We start from the raw sequence: 22,588 nt of genomic DNA, 5'->3' as shown, positions 1-22,588 counted from the left end.
ACAACTGTATTAGTTATGGTAAATGGCAATGCTGCTGTAACAAATACATTTCAAAATACAGTGGCTTTAAGAAGACGGACATTTATTTCTCTGAGGTTGTGGCCCAGGCTGGTGGGCTGGGAGGTTGGGGGCCAGCTGAGCTCCACATGGTCATTCAGGGACCACGCTCCCTCCATCTTGCTCTGCCATCCCTTAGGGGACCGTCCTTAACTGCACGATCAAAGCTGGGTCACCAGCCTGTCTGTGGTCCAGCATCTCTGCAGCTGCGGTCTTTCTGCCTTTGATCGCTCTCATTTCTCCCTCCGTCACTCCTTCTTTCCTTCTCTTCCCCTCCATCCCCCTCTCCTTTCTTTCCTTCCTTTTCTTGCTTTATCTTCTTCTCATTTTATTCCCTCTTATAAAATATACCACACATAAGAAAAGTACATAAAATATACATTATAATAAACACCCTCTACGTTAAGGAATGTCATATCGTGAGCTCCTTGAAAGCACCCCAACGTGCCTTCTCAGTCATCATTTGCTTTCTCCTCCACAGAGGTAACCACTACTGACTTTCGTGGAAAGTATTTTCTTGATTTAAAATATATATAATTAAAAAATATGTAAAGAACATAGTGTAATTTCTCCTGTTCTTGAACTTCATAGGAATGAGACAATACCGTATGTCTTGCTTCATTTTTACTCAACAGTGTCTGTAAGATTCATGTTTTTGTTTATACTCTAGTTCATTTGTTTTCATGTCATATTCCATTGTTTGACCATATAATTTATTGATCTGTTTTGGATTTTATAAACACTTCTGGTCTGTCTCCTGGTGCCCATGTCCACAGATGCTCTAGCAAATATGCCCTATCAGTAGAACTGCTGGGTCAGCGCAATGAACTTTTTCAAGTTTATTAGATAATGTCAAAATTTTTTCCAAAGTAGCAATAGTTTATGATTCCCACCAGCAGCGAATGAGAGTTCCCTTCCTCACCAACAGTTGGCACTGCCAGATTTTTTATGTTTTTAGCGCTTTGGTGGTGTGTAGTAATATTGCTTTCTGGTCTTTAATTGCATCTCCTTGATTACTAATAAGATTGAGCATCTTTTCATATATATTGGCAGTTTCAGTTGATTCCTTTGTGAAGAGCCAGTTCAAATCTGTTGCAGTTTCTTCTATTAGACCACCTGCCTTTTTCTTACCGAGCTGTGAGAATTCTTTGTGTAAAGTGGATTGAAGTCCTTTGAGACTTACATGTGTGCAGTATCTTCTCTCATTCCACGGTTTGTATTTCCATTTCCTTTATGCTATTTTTCTGCTGAACAGAAGCTCTTATTTTTAATGTAGTTAAATACATATATATATATTTTTTTCTTCATGGTTAGTGCTTTTTTATGTTTACAGTTTTGTTTTCTCTATTGAGATCATTAAGCTATTCTTCTATGTTATCTCCTAAGAGCATTAGTGTTTTACCTTTCACATTCAGGTTTGTAATTTAGCTGGGCTTGAATTTTATGTATTGTATGAGATAGGTGTTCAATGTCATCTTTTTCCATATGGACATTCAATTGTCCTAGCATTATTTATTGAGAGACTGTCTCTGTCTTACCCCTTTGCAGTGGCAACTACGTCACAGCTCAGGTCCATATATGTATGAGTCTGTGAAGGAGCTACCTGGTCTATTCCAGTCCATGCTCGATTTTTCTGTTCCTGCACCAATATCACACTGTCTTAATAACGAGAGCTTTATACCAAGTCTTGATATCTGCAACAGCAAGTCTTCCTACTTGTTCTTCTTTGAGGTTTGCTTGGCCTTGCTTGGTCCTCTACACTGTATATCCACTGTGAATGAAAAATTGTGCTTGCCTTCTCAGTAAATAAAGGATGCTGTAGCCATCAAGTCACTACAGCCGCCCGTGAAGGTGAGCCTTGAGGGAACTCAGGATGGAGACAAACAGGCTGCCCATGAAGTCACCCCCTGTGGTGTACCCTGAGGGGACTCGGGCTGGGAAAGCACAGGATAGTGACCTTACCTAGCTAGCTGAGATACATATCAAAGGAATGATTTCAATGAGCCCAGGCTCTTGCATCTTCCCATACATTAGGAAAGTGCTAATTTCATTGACTTGAGGTGGCTGGTTTTCTTTAATTAGCAGTAATCTTTTGATGTTCCAACTACCTGGTGTTTTGTTGCAAAAGCCCCTATGTACCCTGGGTCCTTCCTTCCTTCCTTCCTTTATTTATTTATTTTATTTGGTTGTGCCGGGTCTTAGTTGCGGCAGGCGGACTCCTTAGTTGCAGCATGCCTGTGGGATCTCATTCCCTGACCAGGGATCTAACCCAGGCTGCCTGCATTGGGAGCTCAGAGCCTTAGCCGCCGCGCTACTGGGGAAGTTCCCTCCCTTTCTTCCTCCAGTCAGTCCCTCAGAGCTATCTATTGGCTGCATCCCAGAGTTAACTCCTCAGTTTTGTCTGCCAAATAAAACATAATTCTCAACTTTTAGGCTGTGCATTTTTTTTTCAGTTGACACCACGAACTTTCAGTAAGTGGGTATGTTAATCCGAATAACCAAGTTTGTCACTAATGAAAGCAGTACCTTCTGAGTAGAACATTTATAAGGATTTGCATATGTTACCCGCAAATGGCACTCTAGAAAACACGATACAAATGTGTACCCCCAAAGCAGGTCAGAACAAGATTTAGCATGGAGAAGGACCATTTATATGTTTTGTGATCTAATTTAGGTGGTGGTATAATGTTGACCTCATGCCTCTAGTAGCTGTTCAAAAAGTATGTGCTGAATATAAGAATCTTTTGTATGAATAGAAATACCAAGTGCAATGGCAAGCAGAATGTGTTTTCCCTTCTCATTGTAACTGTATGTGTGTGGTACTCATGTGGTTTTGATGTTTGAAAATAATTGATTATATACTATTCTGAAAAGAAGAACGAGATACACTTAAAAGCAAATTGAGTGTTTTAAAAAGGTCTTTCTTAACTCTAAACCTTAACAACAAAAGCGAATTGTATGTATGTATATAGTTCACAGAAGCGTTTCAATGGAATTATCAGATTTGGGGTGCATGGAGTTTGCCAGCATCTTTTGCAATGCTCATGAGCATGGAATGGAAATGTTTACTGTTAAGTTAAGAAGGAAATAGCATGAAGTTGTTCAGTGAGCTGGAGCCAGGGCTGCAGGTTGAGCATAACTGCTTTGGGTTGCACAGGCGTAAACACAAACCCTCAGCAACGGAGAAGCTAGAAACTAGAGGATTAATATTAGACATACAATCCTAAACGAAAACCGGAACATAGAAACCAATCAGTGGCTCTAATAAACCGTGTGGTTCATGACCTAACATAAGTGAATGGGGTGATCTGGGATGCCAGATGGAAAGTGTAATAAACAAACAAAAAACCCCACTTCAGTCTCTGTTAATGAGCATTCTGACCCTAATCTAATCACATGCAAATCAGGAACTCACCACACAGGGGAAGGAATTCATGGGGTAGAATCTGCATTGTACCAGGAAGACCCTGAACTGGACCCCTAAATGTTAATGGAGTAATTAAATGGAGGAAAGTTGCAAAATCAAATTTTACAGTCAAGATGTTTGTACATTCCCTCATTCATTCACTCAACAAATATTCAATCTTTGTTCAGTGCCTCCATAAGCAAGGCACTTGTGCTAAGTCCTAAAGCAGTTTTAAAGATGTACATGATGGTATTATAAAAGGTTCAGACAGATTTCTTCAGTGGCAATCTACTTTTAAATTGTTACATTTCTCATAAAATACAGTCCTTGTCTTTGAGAAACTTCAATTTCTGGCACGGTGTTTCTTAAATACTAGGAACCCTACCACTCATGGTATGTCAGATTGTTTTCAGGAAAATGAGGAATAACTTTCAATTTTTGTCTGGGGCTGGTCTGTCTTTAATACCTACTAATTTCCCCCTCCTTTAAAAAACAAAACAAAAAAGCAAAAACAAAACAAAACAAGACAACAAAAACAATAAAAACACAAAAAAACAAAACAAAAAAGAAACCAAAAACAAAGAAAGGCTATAATCTAATTGAATTTAATAACTTCCTTTTGTTTTTTGTTACATTTATATTTGGTTACTTTTCATTTGTAAAAATTGATAATGGTTTTCCATCTATAGTGGTGATATACAATTTCTCTCTAAAGTATAGGTTAGCTCTTGAACAGTGAATCAGATAAAATAAAATATTAAATAAACATAAAACAGGTGGTATCTGGCCATGACAAGAAGGAGTGAAAGTGGAAGAAGAATGAATGAGGTTTGGTAAACTGCCAGAGGAGAAGTAAGACACGCACATACATATCTGCTCAGCTAACTCAGTGGTTCAGACATGAGCTACAGACAGAAAGAGCTCTGGGCATTGGCTGCTTTTCTTCCTGTAGTAATCATGGAAGGCTCCCTGGAGGAGGCTTTTCAGCCTATCTATGGATGGGGACTAGCGTTGGAGCCAAGGGCCTTGCAAAACGGGGGAAATGACTGAAAGCCTGAGGGTCAAGGCGTGTGCTGCTGTTGACAGTGGTCCCCCCATTTAAGTGCATCAGAATCAGCTGGAGAGCTTTTCCAGGACACTGCCCTTGGAGATAATGATGCTGTGGGTCAGAGGAGGGGAGTGTTTAAACCTCACTTTGAGCAGGTCCTTGGACCACAATTTGAGAGGGCCTGTGAATCTAGAGACTAAACACAGACCTGGAGGTCAGAGCCCATTGAGCACTGAGTCAGCATCCCTCTTGTGGTCATAAACTTGCAACATGGCTGGGCTGCTTCCACTTTCCTGTGTCTTCACTGCAATCCCGGCTAACATCAGTTTCAGCACTCTCACGTGGCCCATGAGGCTTATACACATATTTGCTACCGGTTTGGTGGTGTTTTTGTGGGCGAGATTGGGAGGAGAATGCTTGGATGTGGGAAGATGGAGAGAGAAGATCTGCTATGAGTTCTCTGTTCATGCTTTCTATGTAAGCCTCGTGCAGGGCTAGGCATCCAGTACTGGGTCCCTGGAGGACAGGATGAAATAAGGATGCTAAAATTCTGCTGGACCTAGCTATTCATGGGTAAAATTAGGGCCTCCTTTCCAGTCTTTGTGAAATTTCTATCCTCCTCTGGTGGGAGGTTATAAGGACGAGCTTCTGTAAAGGGCTCTGAAAGTGAACCATGATTATGCAAACAGATGACATTATCTACCTTCTACTGACAGCAAGAACTGGTGATGTGGGGAGTCTTGCAGGTAAATAAAGACTTTTCGAATCAGGAGGAACCATGGGATTAGACTAAATGCGAGCCCCCAAAGCACACAGTGCGTATTCAGCACTTTGACTTGAACTACCAGATGGATAGTAATCTGTTAGGGGATATTCCGAGTGGGTTATTTAAAAGGATGTAAAAGATTGCTGACCCAGGCTGGGGCTGTGGGAAGGCTGTGGGCACATCTGCAGTTACTGAGTACACATTTCTAAGGGTTTCCCGCAGAACATAAGTAAACAATTGTCTGCCTGAGTGATGTGGGAGTTTCATAATAGCCATAAATACTTAAGGTGATGGCCAGTGTGGTCGGACATATGCAGCTGTGTGCAGAAACAATGTCGTTCAGCCAAAACATACCAAATGGCACCATCTCTCTTGGGTTCTTCTCCAACACAGCACACCAGGCAGAAGGGCAAAACTTGAGCCACGGATACCCAAGTGCTCTGATGTGGTGACACCGGCAAAAATGCTGCAAATAGGGGAAGATGTTGTGCCTTTCACGTCATTATGGACAGAGTTCAACAGGCCAGGGATCCAAAAGCCTGCAGAGCAGTGCCATGCATATTAATTGAGAAGAATTAATTTTCACCAGAAGGAGAGGGCTTTCTTCTGTCATTAGTGACCATTATTCCCACTTGGTTGGTACTGCCATTGTGTCCAGCACATCATCATATGCTATGATGCTGTCCATCATATCTTCATTCTCTGGGTACAGAGTCCAGGCAGCGGCAATGGCTGAACGTTGCGTCTGTATAATGAGTATAAAGCCATGACCACTATGGTCTGGGCAGAGGAGATTTGAGGGAAAAAGAAACAAAACATCCATCATTAAAACGATAATGGAAAAATAAATCTGGATGAACCCAGATGTTTGTCATAAAAATCAAAACAGATAGTTTAGTATAATAAATTCCTAATTTCTTATGTTGTACTAAATTTCATCGAGTCGATTAGATCCTGAAACAAATGAGAAGTGGGGCATTGGCTGGAGGTGAAGAGAATGATGTATTTTTGTACGAAGGCTAGGAGTTTAGACATTTATTGGATTGGAATTTGACCTGTAGCATTAAAATGTAGATTGTCTCCCAAAACTGTAAGTGGGGCACGGATTTGCAGAAGAAACTTTTCTGCATAAAAAGTTGTGTCCTAACAATGAAATCTTGCATAAAAATAGACAGCTAACAAGGCGAAGGAAAAGAAACACTCAACAGATCAACAGAACATTTTGTGCTCTCAAAATGGAAGTGGCAGAAACCATGCTTAAGCCAAAAGGTTGCTCCTTTGAAGGAAGTAAAGCCACTTGTAACGTCGTGACTGAGAAAAGAGAAATCTGTCGAAAGACAAGGATATATCATCTGAAAACTAATGAGACGTTACATTCTGAGCCAAAATTGCATCCATCTTTTCAGCGTGTAACTAGGCAAGATCTGAGCCAAAGTATAAAGAGTTGACCTAAAACTTTGGGAATTCAGAACTCAGAAGCTGCCATAGAAGATGAAAGCGGGGCGTAGGGCAGGGAGGGGGGAAGACCAACTATAGACGGAGGAGATGCAGAATGAAACTATCTAGGTTAAGACCTACTTTCTTTCTCCGATATTTTCCCCGGTTGGATTATCTATCTTGTGACTGCCAAAACAACGTATGCATGAAATTCTACATTCCCCTGCATTCAGCGACACACCATAGAAATTACTCACATAAGCATGGAGGTGACCCGTGGAAAATCACTGGCTCTCTGCATAATAGTTTGTCTATAAGTTACAAGGACGGAGATAACTTGGCCCAGAATAGAATTTGCTTTTGTGCGTGGCGCTGAGTACCCTGAGGCTCACAACATGCCCAAAGCACTCGTCTTTCTTCAGAAAAAACTGATGTCACGATGGGTTGCTACTGTAATTAAGCGCGGGCATAGTTTCTTTTTTTTGTTTCTATTTAATGTCAGCAAAGCAGCTATTTCTATGGCTTTAGGTAAATACAGAAGCTGAGAGTGAAGGAGTAGTTCTGGAAATTTGTATCATTTTTACTTATTTTTGTGCCAAGAACATTCTCTCGTGTGGTTGTGCAGGTTGTATTCTGCACAAAGTTTCCAGCATCTGCTCTGCTGGCTGCGCACCCTGGCCTGGGGCTGTACCTGGGGTGGGGACGGTGGGGAGGAAGCATTTCTTATTAATATGTGTGCTAGCAACTGCTCCAGAAGGAGCCTGTACTAGCCACCTGATAATCCTGCGCGACAGAAAAGGGAGTGAAAAACCAGTCACCCACCTGCGTGACCTTAAGTTATTTATTTAGGTGTTCATTCATTAACACCAGAATGGTTGCTACCGAGCTTCCCAAACTCTAACGTGCAGACCAGTCACTCAGTGATCTTGTTAAAATGCAGATTCTGATGGAAGCCATTGGGAGGCCTGAGATTTTGCATTTCTAACAAGCTCTCAGGTGACCTTGATTCAGCCAATCCACTGACCATATTTTGAGTAGCAAGGCCCAGCGGACGTCAAGGAGAAGATGCCCTTCACCTGGGGTGGGGGGCAGGAACTGTTATTTACTAACCGCTCGGAGCCACGCTGTGTATCTTCCTCCTGCACTTGCCCTGGCTTTTACTAGCCATTCGAGGAGATGGCTATTATTATCCCATTATTACAGATGGAAAACTGAGGCCCGAGGAGATGACATACTTTTTCTGGGAACATAGGACCAGTAAGTAAACTTGCAGGGAATTGAATCCAGGGCTGATTTCAAATTCTGTACATGAACCACTATATCTTTTTTTTTTCATTTATTTTTTATTTTATAAATTTATTTATTTATTTTATTTTTGGCTGCGTTGGGTTTTCGTTGCTGTGTGCAGGCTTTCTCTAGTTGCAGCGAGAGGGGGCTACTCTTTGTTGTGATGTGCGGGCTTCTCATCGTGGTGGCTTCTCTTGTGGAGCACGGGTTCTAGGCACGCAGGCTTCAATAGTTGTGGCTTGCGGGCTCTAAAGCGCAGGCTCAGTAGCTGTGACACACGGGCTTAGCTGCTCCGCAGCCTGTGGGATCTTCCCGGACCAGGGCTCGAACCCCTGTCCCCTGCATTGGCAGGTGGATTCTTAACCACTGCGCCACCAGGGAAGCCCCATGAGCCACTATATCTTGTTTCTCCATCTCAAGGAACTTAATTTCTTCTATCAATAAAGAGAAGGTTTTCCAATTGACGGCCTTTTATCAGAGACTGTGTTACCTGTGGTAGAAGTCACACGGAAGGCATGGGGGTATTACGCTAGACAGCTCTTTATTTGTTTTAAGCAGAATTCTATTACTGCACAGACATGTGGATGTCCCACGGAGTTTCTACCAGTGTGACATTATCTCTGCTTCCTCATGACAGTTGATTTTGGTGACTGGTTGATTATTTTTACAGTACTTCCGATCATGGACTAAAACCCCAGTGGCAAAGCTTCTCCGGTTTTTCAAATGTTGTGTTTCAAAAATACAGTGAAAGTCATTGCTCCTGACCGACTGCGGCCAGGGGAGTGATGTGTCCAGAAGATCCACGGTGAGGCAGCTGGCCATCTCTCAGGGCCTATAGGGAGGTCCAACTTCCAGGCATCCAACTGTTGGGGGACAGGCTCTCCATGGAGAGAACAGATTTGCTCCAAGGAGCAATTCCTGCAAACTGGAGCTCCAGCCTGCGGATGGGGGTGGTGGCTGCAGCAAGGCACGCTGCCCACTCCCAGTTCAACTCCATTTAGTGTGTTCATAGCTCACAAGGCCTGGGCAACTGAGGGGGAGAGCGGGGGTGGGGAGGGGGAAATGAAAGGATTTTCCAGATGCTTCAAGACCACTTTCTAGCTGAGGATAGCACAAGACACAGCTCTTACTGCTGTTGGGAGATGTTTGGCATGCAGATGTGAAAAGAGTTGACAGAAGCTGAGTCTCTTGTTTCCAGGCAGTCATTTCTCCAAGAAGCCTCTTCCTAGAAGGGATTCATCCCTACACACTTGGGCATGAGAAATAGCTTAATGCAGCGTGCTGAGATGAGCCATCAGGCCAGACCATCAGAGTGGTAGATGTAGCCCACACTAGTCTACCTTTCCTGAACTGAGCATTGATATTATGACATTAGATTGCACTGACTGGGCTTATAAGAACCAGCACCTACTGCCCCAACTCTATAGTTTTTTTTATTGTAGATCGTGGAGACATATTTAAGGACATAGTACACTTTCCATGCTGCGTAATTCCTTTTTAAGGATCCACGGTAATTAGCCAACAAATATTTATTGAATGCTTATATGCCAGATAGGGTGCTAGGATTAGGAAAAAAGCAGTGAACAAAGAAATCACATGAATGAGTCTTACAATACAAAGAAGAGAAATTATTTTCTTAGTTCTCTATGTCAGGCAAAGCTGTCAATCTCCTGAGCAACTTTCCTTCTTTACAATGCCTACTAGGAAGCTCAGAGCCAATTTTTGGACTCACCTCTCGCAATTGCACAGGACCTCATGAAATGAATTGTTGTACAGACCATACCCCTGGCTTCATGTTATTTTCCCCTTTGATCATTTTTCTTGTGTTTATCTCTGTGGGCTACCTCACATTCCTGCTATTTTTTTTGAATGGGAGGTTATAATTAAATAATAATAAAAGAGCCCAGCAGATCAGGGGTTATGAGTGAGCAACCCAATCAGTGTTAGTGTGAGATAATGAGAAATATACATATATTGGTCTCTGTCCTTGGTTCCCGGCACAGGACTCCTAAAACCCTTGCAATTTCCTAAGTGATAAGAGTACTAGGAGCATCTTTTGTCCTAATGAGGTGACTCTGGGTGGGCTTCTGAGTGGCTCCTGGATAAGGGCTGGTCACCAGAAGGACAAGCCGTATTAGAAACTTAGAATTCTCAGCCCCAGCCCCCATCTTCCAGCGAGGGAAATGGAGTTAATCATTGGTCATGACAACATGAGAAGCCTCCATACATTCCAACAGGAGGGGGTTCAAAGAACTCCTCGCCGGTGAACACGTGTTGGTACCGGGAGAGTGGTAAGCCCAGAGAGGGTGTGCAAGCTCCGTGCCCCTTCCCACATACCTTGCCCTGTGCATCTCTTCCATCTGGCTGTTCACCCATATACTTTATCGTATCCTTTTACGATAAACTGATAAACGTAAGTAAACTTCTCCTGAGTTCTGTGATCCGTTCTAGCAAATTAAGTGAACCCGAGGAGGGGGGTCGTGGGAAACCTCTCACTTAGGACCGATTGGTCAGAATCCCAGGTGGCAATCTGGATTTGCGATTGGCATCAGAAGTGGGGGGTAGTCGAGTGGGACTGAGCCCTTAACCTCTGGGATCTGACACTATCTCCAGGCAAAGAGTGTCAGAATTGAGTAAAGTTGCTGGACACCCAGCGGGTGCCACAGAATTGCTTGGTGTTGGGGAAAGAATCCACACTTTTGGTGACCTGGAGTGTCAGAAGTGAAGTGAGTAGCAGAGTGTTCTGTGGAGGAGAAAGACACAGGTGGGAACCTGTGGGTTCTTCTCATCCAGCTGGTGATAAATAAGGCCAGGGAGAGGTGTGAGCGGTGAGGTCACTGGTGCTGTTGTAGAGGCTGGGCTGGAGTTCCTCAGGATGACTGGTGGCTACGTACTAGAATTTGAAGGTGGGAACTCAAAAGAGTTCCTTCACAGCCGTCAGATGATTCAGGTTATTTTCTTTTTTGACAGTTAAGGCAAGCCCCTCTTCCCCCCCACCCCAAACTTGGACCATTTCATTTCAGCTTTTAAACTCAATTAAGCAGAGCGGTTACCTCTGGAGGTTCGTGGGCTCTGTAGTGGGTTCATGAGTATTCATTATATTATTTAAAATCATATAAAAAAGAAAAGAGCCACCCTCGGACTAATGACAACAGTGTGATTTAAATCAAGGATAATGATTAATCCAATTCTGTGTACTCAAGTTCCCCTGACAGTGCATATTCGCTGAAACGATGACTGACTGAATCTATCTTGGTGCCCGGGGGGGAGGGGGGCAGGCGTTCCCCAGAGGGGAATCTTGTGGGTCCACAGTGACACAGATAGGCCTGGATGGAAACTGGCCGGGTAACCCAGCCTTACATCTTCTCTCGACAGACTATGGAGGAAGGTCTGGGAAGATCTCTCTGCCACATCCCACAGGCTGGGCCCTGTGCCTACAGCACCTCAGAACGTTTGGCCTCCTATCTGTCCAGGATTAGGTAAATGCCACAGCAAGTTTCCAACAGCAGTTTCCTTTCCACAGCCCAGACCGCAGGGGATGGACTGAGGAGCCTCGTGGAAAAGACTCTGAATTGCAATACACTCAACAGTGAGCTGAAATTAAGGACAGCCCTGTGGCCTGACTCCTCTGACAACGAAATTATGCGACTTCTTATAGGTCTGGGTCATTGCTATGCTAACGGGATAAGTGGCTTAAAATGAAAGGACATCCTGAACCCACGTGGGAAGACAGGCATTATCAAGTCTTTGGGTGTCATTAGTTGTGACGAAGGCTGGAATTAACCATGACACTGTGCAAAACGGTTTAAACATTTGCAAGCAAGGAGAGGGTGGAGATGCTGGAACCTGTAAATTGATACCAGCTGAGCATTCACTGGGGGGGGGGGGTGTCCAGCAAATGGATTTACTATTTTGCCAACTTCAGGAAAGTGTTACAGAATGGCAGACAAAACTGTTTATATGCAAACAATTGTTTAGAAAAGGGTCCTTACAGCAAATAACTGCAATTCAGGGGCTTTCTGAGTAACCACAAAGCCAGGGACTAAATTTTAAATATTCGACATTATTTTTCTTGGAACCAGGCTGAATACCGACGTCGAGGTTTTCTTGCCTCCCTAACTCCCTCTCTTCCACCAGTCTTTTAATGTGTCAATATCACTTCAGTTTCGTGGGGAAAGGGTAGAGGGAAAAAGGGAGAGGGGTAGAGACAGTAGGGGGAAGGGCAGTGGGTGGGCCCAGAAATGGAGAGATGGGAAGTCACTCCATTAAACTATCATCTTCGTCTGTAAACAGGGATTAAAAACGTCTGTCTGTCCTGACACGCTCCCAGGGGAAATGCCATGCTGCTTGAGAAAGCTGTGAATAAAATTCGATCTCTACTCTCCCTCCAGTTGCACAAAATCTGTCCCAGAAACGTCTCACCCTTACATTTTATCAGAACCACGGGAGGGGGGGGAAATATTATCTGAACTCTACCCGTGGCATTATGGATTTTTCTGGAAAACGAGGCTAGGTCAAGTTCTTGGAACATATTTCTACCCTGAAAACTCATATGAATTAAGTCACTTTCTAAGACTCCTTGCACCCCAAAGATTCGTACTTCAGTAAGACTCACTGAAGAATAATGGCGCAAACAACATTTTTTAATTTAGAAGAATCTTGCTGAGAAAGGCTGCCCCAAGTAGTACAAATATAAATTCGCAGTAACTTTGTCAAATTTCTAAAAACTCCATCAGGACAGGAGGCTGCAAAACGTCTCCAGGAGATCAGTCTGTTACCAGCGGCCCGTGAGCTTCAAGACCGGTCGCAGTTCGTAGCGATTCAGCCCAGGATTCAAGTGGGGTTTAATCGTCTGGGCGTCTACCTCCCCATCACCGTTCAATTACTGGAGGCTATTATAATTGTCCCCATTTTGTGGATGAAATTGAGCTACGGCTTAGTCTCTTTTGGTGAGAGACTGAGAGAGAAAGAGAGAGGAGGAGGGGAGGGAGGGAGGCAGGGAGGGAGGGAGGGCTGTTTCTCATTATCCTAAAAAAAAAAGTACTTAAACCTTAACTTAAAAAATGATCTACTTCCAAAAACTGCGTTTCCTTTAGGGTGAAATCGTTTGATCTCATCTCTAACACCAAGGAGCAAAACAAGTATTTTACTGTAAATTGGAACAAAGAGTTACCCCCGACCCCCATCACCCCAATTCCTGAGGACGTCAGTCACAGCGGACGCGTCATTACGATCGGAGGTGGGGAGAGCGTCTGCTGGGGGCTAATAAAACCGAAGAGGCCCTCTCCATAGGTGGAGTAGAGCGGGGAGAAGACGCCCCGCTGGCACACACCTCCGGAAAACTGAAGCTTCTTCTTTGACCCAGGGGTCAGAAAGATTTATTACTTCCTCGGTGAGGGAGAAGCCTCAGGCCAGCTGGAAGGGACGAGCCGGGAGTGGGGAGCCTGAGAGCCGCGCTCGGCCTCCTCGGAGCGCTCCGGGGCGCGGGTGCGTCCTCGGTCCCCGGAGAAGCCCGGGGGTGCCGACCCCGGGGGGAGAGCGGAGTGGGAGGCCGCTGGGGGATTTCTGCCCAAACTTTATCACCAACTCTTTCCGAGAGCAAAACTGTGCGGTTGAGCACGGTAGCGGCACGGAGAATCCAAGTTTCCCAGAGGTCGGGACGCCCGAGCGCTCCGAACCCCGCGTCCGTACCCTGGCGCTTGGCGCACGGATTGCTACGGCCTACGCCGCGCGGACGGCGGCCCAAGCGGCGCCGCTGTAAATCGGAACCCGCATCTCCAACCCCCAAGGTGGCGGCGGCGGGAGCTGGTCGCTGCAAGGGGGGCGGGCGCGGGACGCGCGGAGGAGGAGGGCAGCGCGCCGAAGGGGAGGAGCCGCAGCGACAGACGGCGGCGCGCACCAACCCGGCGCCAGCTGGCAGGAGCCGCGCAGAGGCTGGCCGGAGCGCGTTGCAGCCGCTCCGCGTAGGGAGAGTCGGGTAGCAGCATCCTCCCCGGCGCCGGCTTTCGCGCGGCGGCTGCGGCGGCGGCGGCGGGGTTTTCTCTGCCCCGGTGCCTCGTTGACCCGAAGAGGCTGGTGCTGCGGAGGAGGCGGGCAAGGGAGCGCTGCGGACCCCGGCTCCTTTGCCTAGAGCTGTGTGTGTGAGTGTAGGGGGTTTCCGGGCCAGTCGGAGGCTGAGGAGCGGCGGGGGCTGCCGGCAATGCCCGCCCGGGCATCCTTCGGGTGATGGAAGAAGCAGCTGCTGCCGCCGCCGCTGCAGAGTCGCGCTGCGCCCCATCTACCACCGCCAGAGAGATGGGAAGATTCGGGGCGCGGAGGCCGAGAGCAAGAGAGGTGGAGCCGCTTTGCCGGGAGCTGGGTCCCGTATAAGCCCCCTCCCCCTCCCCTCCCTCGGCCACCTTCACCCCACCAGAGCGAGGAAGGAAGCTACAGTCCCGAGAGGGCGGCGGAGACGCCGATGGAGCCGGGCGCACTGGACTCAGCGAAGCGCAGAGCAGGGCTTCGGGCCCGGTGAAAGTTTCCCTTCCCCAGCCGCAGGGCGCCCGCTGCCCGCAAACTCTGCCCAGGGCTTGGGCTGCCAAGTCCCTCGGCCCCCTCGGAGGCGCGCGGACCCCGGGCGGAAAACAGCGCTCGAGAAGGCGGGGAACGAGTGACAGCAGGACTGACCGCCGGGCCGTGCTCCCGGGCCGCTCCGGGGAGCGCCCGCGGCTCCAGGTTAGCGGGGTAGCCAGGCAGACTCGAGGGTGGGCGTTAATTAGGGGGAGGAGGATTGGGACGCACGAGCTTACTCCGCTTCCCCTCGCAGGTCCTTCTCAGAGCCGCTGCCATGGGAGAGCCAACCCTGGGCGCCGGGGACCAGCCGCCGCTGCTGCCGCGCCCGCCTCGGAGTCGCGGCCCAAGTCCCAGCGCCCGAATCCGGGCCGCTGCGTCCTCCTCCCGGGTTGCAGGGCCGCCTCCGCCGCGCTGCCGGCCCGGGTTGTGCCTGTGATGAGCCGCAGCCCGCCGCGAGCCCTGCCCGCGGGCGCGCCCCCCCGGTTGCTCGCGGCCGCGCCTGCCGCCGGGCCGCGCGCCTTGCTCCCGCCGTGGCCCCGGCGCCCGGGTCGCCGCTGGCCCGCGTCCCCGCTCGGAATGAAGGTGTTCCGCAGGAAGGCGCTGGTGCTGTGCGCGGGCTACGCGCTGCTGCTGGTGCTCACCATGCTCAACCTCCTGGACTACAAGTGGCACAAGGAGCCGTTGCAGCAGTGCAGCCCCGACGGGCCGCTCGGTGCCGCGGCGGGGGCGGCTGGGGGCGGCTGGGGGCATCCGGGGCCTCCTCCGGCCGTGCAGCCCCGCGCACACACCCGCTTGGACCCCCGTACCCCATACCGCTCTCCCGTCGCCCCCGTCCGGGCGGCTCCGGCAGCTGGGGCGGGGGCGGCGGGGGCTGCAGCCCCTCCGGGTAATGGCACTCGGGGCACCGGGGATGGCGGGGACAAGAGGCAGTTGGTGTACGTGTTCACCACGTGGCGCTCGGGCTCGTCCTTCTTCGGCGAGCTTTTCAACCAGAACCCCGAAGTGTTCTTCCTCTATGAGCCAGTGTGGCACGTGTGGCAAAAACTGTACCCAGGGGACGCCGTTTCCCTGCAAGGGGCGGCACGGGACATGCTGAGCGCTCTCTACCGCTGCGACCTCTCTGTCTTCCAGCTGTACAGTCCCGCTGGCAGCGGGGGGCGCAACCTCACCACGCTGGGCATTTTCGGCGCGGCCACCAACAAGGTGGTGTGCTCGTCGCCACTTTGCCCCGCCTACCGCAAGGAGGTCGTTGGACTGGTAGACGATCGCGTGTGCAAGAAGTGCCCACCGCAGCGCCTGGCGCGCTTCGAGGAGGAGTGCCGCAAGTACCGCACTCTGGTCATCAAGGGCGTGCGTGTCTTCGACGTGGCCGTGTTGGCGCCACTTCTGCGCGACCCGGCCCTGGACCTCAAGGTCATTCACCTGGTGCGGGATCCCCGCGCTGTGGCCAGTTCACGCATCCGCTCGCGCCATGGTCTCATCCGTGAAAGCCTGCAGGTGGTGCGCAGCCGGGACCCCCGAGCGCACCGCATGCCCTTCCTGGAGGCCGCTGGCCATAAGCTGGGCGCCAAGAAGGAGAGCATGGGTGGGCCTGCAGACTACCACGCCCTTGGCGCCATGGAGGTCATCTGCCACAGCATGGCCAAGACGCTGCAGACGGCCCTGCAGCCCCCTGACTGGCTGCAAGGCCACTACCTGGTGGTGCGGTACGAAGACCTGGTGGGAGACCCCGTCAAGACCCTACGGAGGGTGTATGACTTTGTGGGGCTATTGGTGAGCCCTGAAATGGAGCAGTTTGCCCTCAACATGACCAGTGGCTCAGGCTCCTCCTCCAAGCCTTTCGTGGTGTCAGCGCGCAACGCCACGCAGGCCGCCAATGCCTGGCGGACCGCCCTCACCTTCCAGCAGATCAAACAGGTGGAGGAGTTTTGCTACCAGCCCATGGCCGTGCTGGGCTACGAGCGGGTCAGTAGCCCTGAAGAGGTCAGAGACCTCAGCAAGACCCTGCTCCGGAAACCCCGGCTCTGAGACGGGTTCCCGGGAGACCAGACTCCCTGTGGTGACACCCACAGAAGGATTGTGGTGTGTTTCAACAAAAACAGCCCAGATCCAAACTGAGGAAGCCCACACATTCTGTTATAGATACATAATATAAATAACCACACAGGCACTTGCTGTCAGTGTTTTGAGTCATTGAATTTCAAGGAACAGCCACAATACACACACATCTCAGAAAAGGCAAGGCTTGAAAGTTCTGACCCGCCGCCCTTCCTCTTCTCTCCCCTGCCTTTTCTCCCTTTTCCTACCCTCTCCCCTACCTGCCTTCCATTTTGAAGTGGGATGTTGATTAAATCAAGATCCAGTAACCCAAATCTTGTTTCCAAAATTTTCGTGGTATCTGTGAACACGTAGAAGAGTCATTTGGATGTCGGGGGTAGGGTGGGAGGTGTGGGAGGGTGGAGAAAGGGGAAGTGGTCCAGGAGCAAAAGCCCCACTGGGCACGCTAAACCAAGGAGGCATTCTTCTAAGTAGACTTTTGTGTAAAAAGCAAAGGTTATATGTGAGTATTAATAAAGAAAATAATAAATAATATTCTTTTTTATATTTGCCTCCATTACTTTGGATTCGCCTGTGTTCCTTGTCCTGTGCAGCTTCAGACAGAATCTGCTTCTCCTCCCCCCACCCCCTTTTCCTGTCTGTTTCCTAGAAGACAGCTAAGATGGGTGGGAGCAGCTTCAGACTCCTTGATAAGAGCCTTGGAGTTGTGTTCTCCCATGTAAATCACAGCCTGTCAGGTGCCCAGGAATGGGGACAAATCTTCAGATTCTAAAGGCAAAAACCAAGCAGGGCAGTGGAGGAAAAAGCACAGCGCTACTTTCCTGTTCCACTTGGAGCACAGAGAGGAAGAAGCAACCCCTTGAGGATCTGCAGGCATTCGGTTTTGATTACTCTTGAGTTAACACTGGGAAACCTTGAAGCAGAGCCCAGTGTTTTGGTCCTGAGGTTAGTTCAGAAAAAGGATTTTTTAAAAAAGAGAAGTATGTAGTTCAAAAAACTTCTGATGCTAAGAACACAAACCTCAAAAATTAGTGTGAACGTTTTGTTGGCAACGGTAGCAAGTTCTTTGGTTAGAAAAGTGACAGAAGTATTTGAGTTTGGAGCGTTTTTCTGCCTCTGACACAGTCCACGGAGGCATATGAAAAGGGAAGTTTGATCTGGGAACTGTAAGGGCACCCACAGGTTATCCCCCTTATTCCTGGCTGCCCACCCAAATTAGTGCAAAAGAGAATGTGAATTTATAATGGTTTACTTAGGTTGCTTGTGGGGGTACATTGCTTTTCTTTTTATGTTTTCTGAAAGTAAAAAATTGCAAAGAAGCTACGTGTTGCTGACAGTATAAGTCTTCAACCAAGAACTTCTTTTAGATATGAAAATAAATTATGGGAAAGAGGAAATGAAAATGAATATGAGTTTGTATGTTGGATTTTGAGATTTGGTATTTTCCAGGGAAAAAACCATTGCAGTTTTCCTGTAGTGGTAATGGTGTTGCTGCTGTCCTGAACCCATTTGTACTGAAGCGTTCTGCAGAATGTTGTGTTATGATAAGAAGTTACGAAGCTAAATAGGAGCAAGAGAGTGTAGTTGTATATTACATTAAATATGATACAAGTTCAAGTTCATCATAATTTTATTTTACTGTAATTTATTGTGAGATTTGTGCAAGCCAATCTGTATAGGTTAAATGCTGAGGATTTCATTTTAAGGCAAATATAATGAAAAGGAATATGTACATGGGAAATACTTTAAGTATAATTTTTATTACAATGTGAAATCTAACTACACTTAAGAATTCCGAGAGTTTAAAAGCACAGAGGTTAAAAAAAGGGATGTATTTAGCAGTGGATTTTATAACACATTCTGGAATGGTTATTTCTTAATTTACTAACATTGTTTATAGTAATTGTGTTGATTAATCCAGATTACAGCTATAACACGTTGATCATGGTTTCTATGATATTTTCATGGTAGCGCCTATGCTGAATTCAGCAGCAGTAGAATATTTGTAACAACTTTAATTTAAGAATATTTCAAAGTAAATGAACAAAGTAAATATTAATGTTGGATGACTAGAGATGAAACAGGTTTAGCGGGAAATTAAGGCAGCATCATTAAAAGGCAACCACTCTGAATTAAAGAACCATTTGAAAACAAATTTCATGTGGCAATAGAATCAACTCGTTTCACTTAATCACAGTAAAATTCACGCTTAGCGTTTGAGTGAAGGATTTTTAGGCAGTTGAATTCATTCTTCTCTCTGGATAGCTAAGGACTTTGATTGCATTAAAGTGGAATCACGATGTTTTTGGATCTTGTATTTAAAAAATGTGAGATGCCACGTAGAGGCTTTGTAGCCTGCAGCACATTCACGGTCTCTGCTCCAATGAAATTTTAAGCTAAACGCCAACAGTTCTCCCCTTGCTGTGTTTGAACGAGGTTTCCGCCCATAATATCCTTGTTTTGTAGCAGCTGCCCTCTCTCCACTCTGCCACTCCTGGGCTCGGGAATTTGACAGGGTGAATTGTTGCTCCTGGAGATTTGTACCTCGCTGCATTCTAGGAAAGCGAGACAGGTGTAGTTCCCACAAACAGCCGAGATCGTCATATCAGTGACTTTCTCCTTCTACAAGTCTGAGAAGGAGAGAAGCAATTTTGGGTGTTAATTAGCTTCTGTCAGCCCCTGGAGCACGCAGACTTGTGCCACAACAATTTGTGACAGAGCCTGTGACCATTTCTGAAGCAGCAAATGTGAAGGAGTTCCTTTCACCGTTCCCAACTTGGCAATATGGCCATCAGCAGGAGGACATATTCTTTAGAGCAGGTTATCAGTGATTTTTATTTTCAAATTCTGCTTGACTGATAGCATGCCTGATTTACCCCATTGACTTTGGAATCCCTTTGTTAATTAGAAAGCTCTGTTTGTAAAACAAAGTCGACTCAGTGCATTTAGCCAACAAATATGAATTTGGAACAAGGGCAGCAGCTCAGGCTGGGTGCTTGAGTTTCAGGGAGCTCAGGGGCACTCAAAGGCCTCATTCAGACTGACCCGTGGGTACCCTGTGGGCGGGCATGGGGGCAAATCCTGTACCCTTCAGTGTCTACTACACAGTGGGTACTTGATAACTATTTATTAAGTGAGTGAAATATGTAACTATCCAATTTTGAAAGTGCTCAGAAGGGAAAGAGTGGCAAAACGAGTTACCTGTTTGGAGAAAGTGCCAGGCTGTTCTTCAAAGTTTGCCGAAGAGAATGGGCCTTAGGCTCTACTTAGATGTGGGGCATAGGCACTAGGAACACCTTCAAGATTTCCAGGAGGATCTGTGTTTAGTTCAATATTTCCCGCTGATGAATTAGAATTTCTGAACATGGAGAGGTAGAAGTCTCCAAATGAGGAATTCTATTTTTATTATTTGTTTTTCCAACGGCATGAACAAGATAAAAGGCAGGGATCAGAACATGCCGGCAGAATAAATGCTGCCCTGGTACCTAAGGGGTGTTTTCATGATTGCAGAAGCCTGTGATATTTATTTATGGTTTGGAGTGCTGTGAATTTCACCCAGGCAGAGAAGGGTTACTTGCAGGAAGTGAGTCCTATTGTGGATAGTGGACGAGACAATGGCTGCCTGTCCCCACGCATCCCCTGCCTGGCCGTGGCCCGTTCTGTCCAGGATTGCTGTTGCACACTGGAGAGTTTGAAATTACTGTGAATCTGAGTGAGGCCGTTAAATGAATATTCCCTCGGTCTGAACAATGAAATAAACATCGTGTTGGAAGCCCAGTCTCTGGAGATGACTTCAGAAAGACTAAGAGGGAAGTAAAAAGGCATGTCTTATCTGTAGTCGTGAATAAAGATGAGGTGTCACTTTACCACCCTCCCCCGACCTCCTTCCCTTCCCTCTCTACACACAGCACACATGCCCGCCTGCACATACAAGTGTGTTTGTGCACTGTCTTGAGGTCTGGAAGAGAGAATGCTTTTATACCAGCTAATGGGTGTGTGGGGAGGGACACTTTTTGATCGCAGGCCTCTGAGAACTCGTGGGTGATGATTCTATCAGAACCAGTGACAGTTCCGTGTCAGGATCCAGTGTGGACAGGTAGAAAATGACCGTTGCAATCTGCAGAATGGCTTGAGGTAGGTGATGGGATGTCCCAAGGTAAATGCACAGCTTATAGACCCCTTTTGTCACTCACCTTGAGAAGGACCCTTTCAAATCTGTCACGGCTAAGAACACAGTTGGTTTCCATACCTTCCCTTCTTTCTGGCAATCCAGCTGCTACTTTTGCAGTTCAAGTACAAGCCACTGAGCTGCTTGGGTATGGGCTCTGGTACAAGTGTTTGATAATTGAAATTACAGGGCTTGACTTTTATTACATCTGATACAATTCTGCACACCCTTCATCAAATTATGCTAAGGAAATGGTTCAATTCTGAATAACACATTAAGTTTGTAGAATGGGAAACTTTATGAACCAGTGTTGGGGGTGGTATTGTTTATAAACTTGAAGGAGCCTTGAAGAAATAGGGCCTGTCTGTATACCTGGCAGGATGAGAGAGGATGGCCAAGGCCGAAGCTTAACTTTTGACCAAGCCAGTTATTTGTAATCAGACATCAAATGTGTTCTGGGGCTGTTTGAACTTTCAGGTTGGTGACAGTCACCCTGCCAAGTAAATGACTGTGAAAATGATCACTGGAACCAAAAGCTATACTCAGAACCATTCAGTAATGGCTCCCATCCTGAGTGTGTAGACAGGGCTTGATAGAAATTCACCTTGAGGCAGTGAATCCTCGAGACAGGACCAGCTACATAATTTGTGGGGCTCCGTGCAAAATGAAAAGGCAGGGCCTCCCGTTCAAAAATTCTTAAGCATTTCAATTCTGCAGTAGCAGAGGATTAAATCAAGCATGGGCCCTTCTGAGTGTAGGGCCCACAAACTGTACAGGTATTTACCGTGAAGCCAGTCCTGCATCCAGATACAGAGACGAAATGCTTAATTATAGGAGAGAATAAATAACAGTGGCCTACAATTTCTTGGAAAGTGGCTGCAGGGTATCGTGTGTAACTAGAATTAAAGCACAGACATCCTAGCGAGACAAGTGCACTCCGCATGATGGAGTTCTAAGGAGGTGAGTGTGCACATGACAAATAATCCTTGATGACTGTAGCAAGTGATTGACAAGGCCCTCTGAGTCATCAGTTGGGCTTGAGACAACTTGGGACCAATCCTGTTCAGGATGGATATTGCTTTATTAACTTCTGGTCCTGATTTTTCTTCCCTTGTAGCTAACTTGTTGATTCTTTTTGTTTGTTTTATTTTGTTTTCTTCCTGTCTTCCAGAATTCTTTTTATGAAATATTAAAATTTCAAACTACCACAAGAACTAGTCTCTTTATGTTAATTTTGTCTAGTATTCATCAAGCCCATTTGATCTGAGTATTTACTTCTTAAGTTCAAGAAGTTATTTTCTATAACTTTATATAAATATAAATGTATAAATATATATAAGCATAAATAAATAAATAAATAAATAAATATATAGCCTGTGCCGTCAGGGGAATCCTTCGGGCAAGAACACGTCAGATAGTCTTCCATGAGGATGCAGAGCTTACCTCCTCGCCCTCAGCGTGGGGATACTAGCAACTTCTGCTGACAACAATATTTCCTTCCTTCTGAAACTACTGTGGGACTCTCTGCATTTGCTTCGTGTATAATAGAGAGGGAGAGTCTATGCATAGAAAAACAGAAGGTCAAGTTACAATGAACGCAAGGAGTAAAGGTGCAGGGTGTGCTAAGCCAACAGCTAAGCCTCCTTATTGTGCCCAGTCTGTTTGGCTAAGTTTATTTCATTATAAGTGTGGGATGTCCCGCTCTTCTCTGGGGAAATTTCTCTGCCCTCTCTTACCCTCTCCTGCCTGCCATTTCTTCTCTACTTTGTAAATTCCTACTCATTATCTAAGAGCCTAGATATGTTTGAA

The 22,588-nt window shown here is 46.8% G+C and overlaps 1 protein-coding gene across 1 annotated transcript; it reads left to right on the top strand.

Annotated features, from left to right (window-relative positions):
* The first annotated feature begins 13,386 nt into the window (after positions 1-13,386).
* CHST2 (carbohydrate sulfotransferase 2) lies at positions 13,387-22,062 on the top strand. The gene is made up of 2 exons (XM_022582688.3): positions 13,387-14,715; positions 14,807-22,062. Exon 2 carries the CDS (start codon positions 14,989-14,991, stop codon positions 16,579-16,581), a length of 1,593 nt encoding a protein of 530 aa, XP_022438396.1. The 5' UTR covers positions 13,387-14,715; positions 14,807-14,988; the 3' UTR covers positions 16,582-22,062.
* The last annotated feature ends 526 nt before the right edge of the window (positions 22,063-22,588 follow it).

Source organism: Delphinapterus leucas, chromosome 4, assembly GCF_059928025.1.
Source record: "Delphinapterus leucas isolate spDelLeu-1000000601 "Yukka" chromosome 4, BTC_Dleu_Yukka2, whole genome shotgun sequence".
In the NCBI taxonomy this organism is placed as follows: Eukaryota; Metazoa; Chordata; class Mammalia; order Artiodactyla; family Monodontidae; genus Delphinapterus; species Delphinapterus leucas.
The sequence above is the reverse complement of the archived record's forward strand: the minus strand, read 5'-3'. Positions and strand labels throughout refer to the sequence as shown.